This window comes from Pseudochaenichthys georgianus, chromosome 8, assembly GCF_902827115.2.
Source record: "Pseudochaenichthys georgianus chromosome 8, fPseGeo1.2, whole genome shotgun sequence".
Lineage (NCBI taxonomy): Eukaryota > Metazoa > Chordata > Actinopteri > Perciformes > Channichthyidae > Pseudochaenichthys > Pseudochaenichthys georgianus.
In genome coordinates, this window is record NC_047510.2 from 9,873,997 (window position 1) to 9,882,186 (window position 8,190).

General features: G+C 36.3%; 1 protein-coding gene across 1 annotated transcript; it reads left to right on the top strand.

Moving 5' to 3' along the window:
• The first annotated feature begins 786 nt into the window (after positions 1 to 786).
• Positions 787 to 4,895, top strand: LOC117451069 (protein SCO1 homolog, mitochondrial-like). The gene is made up of 7 exons (XM_034089169.2): positions 787 to 1,128; positions 1,646 to 1,744; positions 2,334 to 2,424; positions 2,592 to 2,789; positions 3,159 to 3,251; positions 3,713 to 3,828; positions 3,942 to 4,895. The coding sequence occupies exons 1-7, from the start codon at positions 967 to 969 to the stop codon at positions 4,074 to 4,076; spliced, it is 894 nt and encodes a 297-aa protein (XP_033945060.1). The 5' UTR covers positions 787 to 966; the 3' UTR covers positions 4,077 to 4,895.
• The last annotated feature ends 3,295 nt before the right edge of the window (positions 4,896 to 8,190 follow it).

The window sequence follows — 8,190 nt, forward strand, 5'->3', positions numbered from 1 at the left end:
GAATAAAAGTTTTAAGTTAATAGTGTGAACTTTCGTTTTTTTCAGAATAAAAGGGATTTAAATTAGTGTTTTTAATTCAAAATTACGTCATATCAACATTGATTTTAATTTCTAACAGTATGTATTGTAGAGTTGTAGAAAATACATGGTGCACAGACAGTACAGTACACTCTGACTGTACAGTCACTAGAGTGTAGCCTATACTGTATATTAGGTGTGTAACAGTGTAATGCGTATAGTCTACTCTACACTCTACCTTTCAGCAACGTTTTAGGGATTTAGGCTCAGTCAGCTCAGGGACTGTTTGGTTACTTTAGTTTGGTAAATGAAATAAATGTTTGAACTTTGTAGTAGTTCACTGTAGTTGCTGTCATAAGTCATTTGTAGACTAAGTGGCACATTTGTACTTTGTAGAGAAATGTAGACACAAGTTGGAAGGGAGCACAATAAACCTGATGAGTTTGAATTTGAGTTGATTATGAGTTAATTTTCAATTGATAATTAGCTCACAATAAGTTCACTTTAGTTACTCACACAACTTGACACAAGCCATGGGTTCAGGTCCGGACTTATAAGTCCGGACCTGAACCTGAACCTCTGGACTTGAGTCCGGACCTGAACCTGAATGTGAGTCCAGGTACGCAGCACTACATGTACTGTATATTTTAGTTAATGTTTAGCTTTTCCTGTAGTAGTTTCACCTCGCACTAAGACTATTCAACCTATAGGAGGCAGCAGAGAGCACTACTAATAACAGCATGACAGAAGAAGATGTAAAATACGTAATTTCCTGTTTAATAACGGCAGATCTCCGAACAGCCTTTTCCGTTTGTTGTGCTCCATTTAGGTTAACAGATATATGTAAGACTGACTCCAGACCAGCAGTTTTCCGCCTTGTATCATAGTACGTTTTGTAAACTTACCGGCGCTTCCTCGTTACAGAAGTGGTACTGTCAAGGTCCAGACATGGCCATGAGTGTTTTATATCAAAGCCTGGGATGCCGGTTGTTTCACAGTAACGTTAAACTCTTAAGAACATGTACGCAGCAGACCCAGACCGTCAGACTTGCACACAATGTTTTCCAGAGAGAAACAGCGCTGTCACCGCGGAGACTTCACTGCTGCCTGGTAGGTCAAAGCTAGCTATCATATGTAACACCAAACTCAATTTAGATATTCGGCAATTAAACGTACGTATCACTGTCAACTTCTTTGCTAGACTTCATAGTTAGAACACTCATTTATCAATTACTTTTAATACATTGTAGACTACCTACAGCCTGCAAGGTAACACTCATTTCTGTTGAACTAGATTCTAAAAGCTTATTTTTCTTCTCTGTGCGTCACTGTTTTACTATTTATATGGCAAAACATGTTAACATATTTGAAGAAACATGTCTTACTGCTGACAAAAACTAGCTGAGGTTATTTGGGGAGAAAAAAAACCTCCTTAATTATTTAAAAACACCTATCCAGTTATGCCACCTGTCCCTATCATGTTTTGAATGGAGTTTGGCAAGATTGTGACGTAAGAGTTTGATTTTCTGCTACTTCCTTCACTAAATATTTGTTTTATCTTTGATATGCTTTTGTATTTTTAATTGTAAAACTTAAACCTAACTGTAACCGGTGTATTTATTAACAGGTGAATGTGAGAGCAGCACAAAGGCTGTATCAACACCCAAGAACATTTTCCTCTTTACCTCCACCGCCTAAATCAGGGAAGAAAGAGAAGAAGTCTGGGGTGAGTGGAATGTCTTTGTGTTCTTTCTTACACGTGTAAGACATGAGCATTCAATTTCTTTAATGAGGAAAGAGAAGTATAACATTAAATGTAACACTATATATATATATATATATATATGCAACATATCTTCAAATGTGGGATGTTCTCCTCTAAGGTAATATTTACAAGATCTGTTGCACTCAATTATTAATGCTGGACCAAATAACTTCTAAATATCATAGAACTATATTGATGGTATACAAAATCAATCCTAATTTGTTGAAAACTAGTGGACATGTTAAGTTGTATTCATTTGATTACCTTAGCATTCAGTAATTCACATTTAAAAACTGTTGCAAATGTAGGTTAGTTGTAAAGCTCAAATGGAGACTTTTCAACACGTTTTACAAAGTTTGGAAAATCTTAAAGACATTGTCAAATTAAATGCTGCTGTTTATAAAAGCCTTGGAAACCCTTTTTGGACAATTATACAATGTATTTAATTTGATTTAAAGAAACAGATTGATGACCTTGTTTTAGCATAAATAAACCCAACTCTTAAAATATAAAAAACATGTTTTCTGTGAATTATCTCCCCTTTTTAAAGCCTGTGACATGGAAATCTTTAGCAATAACGTTTGCTATTGGAGGCACTGTGCTTGGAGCAATGAAATATTTGAAGAAAGAAAAGGAAGAAAGTAAGTATTGTACAACTTTTAATATTCAGTGCATACTAATGTGTGATACAAGTTAATACATCATTAGATTACATTCTGTACAAGCGCATATGTATTCTATTCAAGTGATAAAGCTGTTAACTAATAATGACCCTTGTTCTGAATCGGTGATCGGTTGTATTTTGCAGTGATAGAAAAAGAGCGGACCAAGTCCATCGGGCGCCCGGCGCTGGGAGGTCCGTTCTCGCTCATCGATCACAACAACAAGCCCTCCAAGAGCGAGGACTTCCTGGGGCAGTGGGTCCTCCTCTATTTCGGGTTCACTCACTGCCCCGACATCTGTCCGGATGAGATAGAGAAAATGATCGAAGTGGTGGATGAAATAGGTAATACAAACTGCTTTGATCAGGAATTAGATGTACTTTATTGATTTGGGAAAATATTTAGTCACAGCAGTAGTAGGAGGTTATAAAGGCATTGTACATGAATGAAAAATAAAATAAACATTGAATATATATACAAATCAACAGTATTTGTTGTGTATGGAATTCATAATATAAATAAACAAGTTATAATACACCAAACTACTACTACTAAATAAAACAAAGGATACTTTATGCAATGTGCAAAGTAGTTGGAGTATTTTTTAATACAATATAAACACATTTAATTGAGATTGAGTTTAAAAATAGCAAATTGTGCAGGGTTATAGAAACACTTTGATATCCCAATTTCGTATTTATTTTTTTACACAGATAAAATAAAATCGATTCCAAATCTGACGCCGCTCCTCATCACCATCGATCCTGACCGGGACACACCAGAGGCCATGGCTGAATATGTGAAAGGTAAAAACAACGAATACTTTCTGTTTCATATAAAGGGGCCCAAATTCAATCTCAAGACCTACGGACTTTTAGGTGCCTTGGCCACATCATTTGCAACGCTTTTATTCTATTTCACATACTTTGTTTTATTTATATTAGATTTATGTCTCTCTGTTTAATAACTAATAATATCCTTTATACGGTCTCTAATTATATTTTATATATGGATGTTCCTTTATTTGTTTTTGTTTATGTATAACACACAATATGATTTAAGAACATTTCATTTGCTGTTGGTATAAAAGTGAAAAAACGTTGACAAAAAGAATAAACACAGTATATCAATACACAATATCCACAGTTAAATGCACACTATTTAGAAATACAAACTGTACTTTAACACATATCTGTGAGTTACAATTGAAATTCATGACTTGCATTTTACTACTTTAATTCTGATGGATTAATTCTTTATTTTTCAGAGTTTTCCCCAAAGCTGATTGGCCTGACGGGAACACTGCCTCAGATCGAGCAGGTTTCCAGAGCCTACAGAGTTTATTACAGTCAGGGACCAAAGGACGAAGACAACGACTACATTGTGAGTCATCACCTGCTCTATTGTCATGTTTCGTAACAATGCACGGATATTTAAGGACAAAAAATAAACAATTTTGTCCATGAGGTCTGATTTCCTCCTCTTGCTGTCTTCAGGTCGATCACACCATCATCATGTACCTCGTGGGACCCGATGGGGAGTTTGTGGAGTATTTTGGACAAAACAAAAGAAATGTGGAGATCAGCAACTCCATAGCAGCATATATGAGGAAGTACACAAAGGCAAAGTGAGCCGCAGCACCTAAAGCCCGCTGCGGACTGACAGATTCTGTCCTCAGGTGTTTGTTTGATTTAACTAATCAATACTGCCATCTTATATTTGCTCCCTGCATTTGTTTTAATGCTTTTCTACAAATATAATTGGACTGCAGAACATTCCTTTTAATGAGTGATGTGCAGTTGAATGCATTCATTAGGGATGTCACAATACTAGAAAGGATGTAGTCAATACCTTTACATGTTAAATTGCACTAAATTCAATACAACAGTAAAACACGGAAAATAATGATGCCTCACCATACACTCCTTTATTAAATACTGGTCATAATCTCCTTTCAAATATGGGTTTTATATTGCCGTTTCATATACGCACCATAGTGCAACTTGTTCACCTAATGCTAATGCTAATGTTAACTTCCCATTTCATCACAGAGATATTGTTCACATTAAGACATTTCAGGAAAGAATAAGGATCTAGCCCATCCCAAAGATAAGATGCATCCAATACATTGAGTTTACTGTGTCCCAAAAATATTTCCGATGTCCTTGATAGCATTATTCCGAGCACTGATGTTACCGTTTGTAAGAACAAAGAAACGTCTTTTGTTCTAGATGTGTTGCATTGACTTGTTACTGAAGGATCTGTTCTTGTGACATCCCTACATATCATAATGCTGCAGAAAGAAAAAGGAGCTTTTAATGCCTTTACTGTTTGAAAAGAAAATCACTCATCAGCTCCACAAGCTTAATATCTCTGATTTCTGGTGCAAATAATGAGGAAATACCTGTAGATGATTGTTGTTTGATTTTGTGATAAAATCTGGAAAACTGCTTTGCATTGAATATTTGCTTTTATTCCACAGACAACAGACATCTAAATGTTTATGAGCAGGACTAACCAAAAGCTGGTTTGAGTTACTCTGGAGACCCCCTGTGGTCGTAAGGCAAGGCAAGGCAAGTGTATCCATTTAGCACCTTTCAACATTTAAGGCAATTCAAGGTGCTTTACAAAAATATAAAACATTAAGAGCATTAAGGAATAGTGCAGCAGAATCACATTAGAAAATGACACTTAAAAACAGTAATTATAAAGAGAATAGAATAAAACAAGGGTAACGTATAACATACATGAAAACAGTTACATTACAGTGTATTATATGAATAGTTCAATTAAAAGCAGTGGCAAAAGAAAAATCTTCAGCCTGGATTTTAAAAGTAGTAAGAGTGGCAGCGGACCGGCAGGTTTCTGGGAGTTTGTTCCAGGTGTTTGGAGCACAATAACTGAACTTCTCCGTGTTTAGTTCTAACTCAGTGGACACAGACCAGAAGACCTGAGAGATCTGGACGGTTCATAATTTAGCAGGAGGTCAGAAATGTATTTTGGGCCTAAACCATTCAATGCTCTATTAACCAGCAACAGTAGTTTGAAATCAAGTCTTTGACGGACAGGAAACCGGTGTAAAGACTTCAGAACTACAATCACACTGCTCAAGTTTTGAGGACTTGAGAATGTTTTTCTGCCAGAATGATCTTTCCAAGTTTCCTAAAATTAATCTTTTAAACATGTCGAGGATAAAAGGTTTTGCAAGGTAAAAAAGTGTGTTGTTGTAATGCTCATTTTAGCAACAAGAGGCCAAAGGTCACCACCACCCCATTTTCTAATTGGGATTAAAAGCACTTCTTCCGGATACATTTAAAAATGTTCATGTACATGAACTGTGTCTTAGCAAATTGTGTAGCATTTGCATGGTTGTAATGTTCCAACAACAGTTTCAGCTAGCATAAAGCTTTTCTTTCCAAGCAAACCAAAAAGTCATAAAGTCAGTAGAGAAATCATTTAAATGTTACTTTCCTCTCCGGCCTTTGTTCCTACAAAATAAAAGCCTGTACACATTCCATTAATTCACTGAATGCTAAACTTGTATATTTGGAAAGATAGTGGTGACTGCAGTTCATGAAAATAATGTGTGATTGGTGGTGTATAAAGTAAAACAGAAAACAATCAAATGTTTGTTTTTATATTTGAAACTAGACACAGTGCTGAAAGGAAACAGCACCACGCCTCAGTCAGAGAACTGTTGATCTCTTTAATCAGGAGGCAGCTGTTCCATCTATTGAGTCGCAACTATAGAGAGACGGATTACCCAATAGGAAATTGGGATTCATAACTTCTAGGAAATGTTTTCACAGACAAACAAGAGTTCTAATTATCCAAACACCACGGGAGATAATGAACATTAAAGGTCTTTATTCATTAAATCATTCCCCTAACTATAACCTGTCGTTTTTAACAGTGGCAGCAGGAAGACCTGCGCATATGCCTTCATAGTTAGGAATACTGCTCAATTTTAGAATAAACATATAGAGCAGGGGTACTCAAATACAAATCTTAAAGGTCCAAAATAAATGTTTCAATAAGACAAAGGTCCGTTTATTACGGTCATTCAAACTTTTAAACAATTGCAACAAGATTCTTAACACGAGGTTGCAAAAACAAAAATAATCTGTATGCAGCAGTTTTCATTGTTATTGTGTCTGTGCTTGATCCCTCAGTCGCAGTGTAAGAGCTGCACAGTTATGAATAAAGGCAGCTGCACTCTTTTTCATTCAGCATTCCCATTATTGCTTTATAAATGTCTTGCTCCTTTTTGTGTCCACTGAGGTTCGTCAGGCCCAACACATCTTCAACAAACTCCCCCTTTGCCTCATCATAAAAACTCACAAACACCAGCAACTGAGCAATGTCAGTGGTGTCAGCGGACTCACCCACAGCTAAGGAAATGCACTGTGCATTTTGTATTCCATCACAAAGCTGATTAATCAAATCACCAGCCAGTATTTATGTTCTTCTGGTTGCTGTGGAATCTGAGAGGGGATTTGCTTGATTTGACCTGTTATTTCCTCTTTTTGTTTGCCTTCAACATGGTCTCCATCACTTCAGTCATGCATTCTTTTATACTTCAGTTATTATCCAGTGGAATGTCTTTACCTACTAACCTAGTTCAATCAAAGTGGTTACTTTTTTTTGGCTGGGCAGTGTAGTTTTACACACCTTCTTATTTGACTTTCTCAGGACTTAAAACAGTTTTTTGGGGGCAGACCCCCTCAAAGAAAAAAATATATTTACACACGTAAGGTCATCATCTTAATAGTTGTGTATGCTCATCCGTGAGCAGAGCATCAAGTTGATGTGTATTACAGCTGAATGCGGCGATTACCATCTTGTTCAGCAAAACGCCTCACAAACGTATTAAGATCAACAGCTTTAGTGCGTTTTGATTCAATGCTGAGTACAGCCAAACTGACAGTCTCTTCTCTGTCAGTGACCGCAACTACCTCATTCCTTCAGTGCTTGGGTCCGAATGCTTCTCGTTTGCGACGTCCCGTTCAAATGAAATCGCCGCCAATCATATGTCCACGCTCGCGCCAGGACCGGGGGAGGGGTTACATGACGTGCATCTTGTGCTGCATTCACTTGCACTCGGACATTAGAGACTTTCTCTCATAAATGTCCGATGAGCGCTGTTTGCAGTCTATGGACATAGCGGATCATTTTGACTCGTTGCGTTGTGGCGATGTCTCACAGATAACACAGATACAGATAATACATATGAAAAGTATAATTTGCTCAGAGTCCAGAGACAGTTGTGGTTCGGTCCGGTTCCGGACCGCAGTCCGTACTTTGAGGATGCCTGATATAGAGGTTATATTAAAATAAAGAAACATTAAAAGGAAAAAACTGGATTATACCAAAACATGTGCCATACATTTTAAAACTAAAATAGGAAATATTTTTCTATTAAATGTAACATTCGTTTAAATTATACAAATTATTTCAATTAAATGTTTTTAAAAATGCAGGAAAAATACATGTTGGAATAGCCCTTTAAAATTAAAGAAATGCAATATTTATATCAGATTGTTGAGAGTATGGAGACATATTTATGACATATTTATGTATAGTGATCTTTTTTTGATATCTTTTTTAATTTTCTGAGGATTTCTCCACTTGGTTTCTGGAATAATTACTTTCTGATGGATTGAATATTTAATTCAAATTGCTGCTCTTTAATCTTATTACTGTTGTCAAGGACACAGAGCTCTCCCATAATGAGTAATTACTTTC

What these genes read in the sequence shown, in the direction of transcription:
- LOC117451069 (XM_034089169.2), top strand. Translation starts at nt 967, where the DNA reads ATGGCCATGAGTGTTTTATATCAAAGCCTGGGATGCCGGTTGTTTCAC. An exon ending in GGAGACTTCACTGCTGCCTG is followed by an intron (nt 1,129 to 1,645) that starts GTAGGTCAAAGC and finishes ATTTATTAACAG; the next exon opens with GTGAATGTGAGAGCAGCACA. An exon ending in CGAAGTGGTGGATGAAATAG is followed by an intron (nt 2,790 to 3,158) that starts GTAATACAAACT and finishes TTTTTTACACAG; the next exon opens with ATAAAATAAAATCGATTCCA.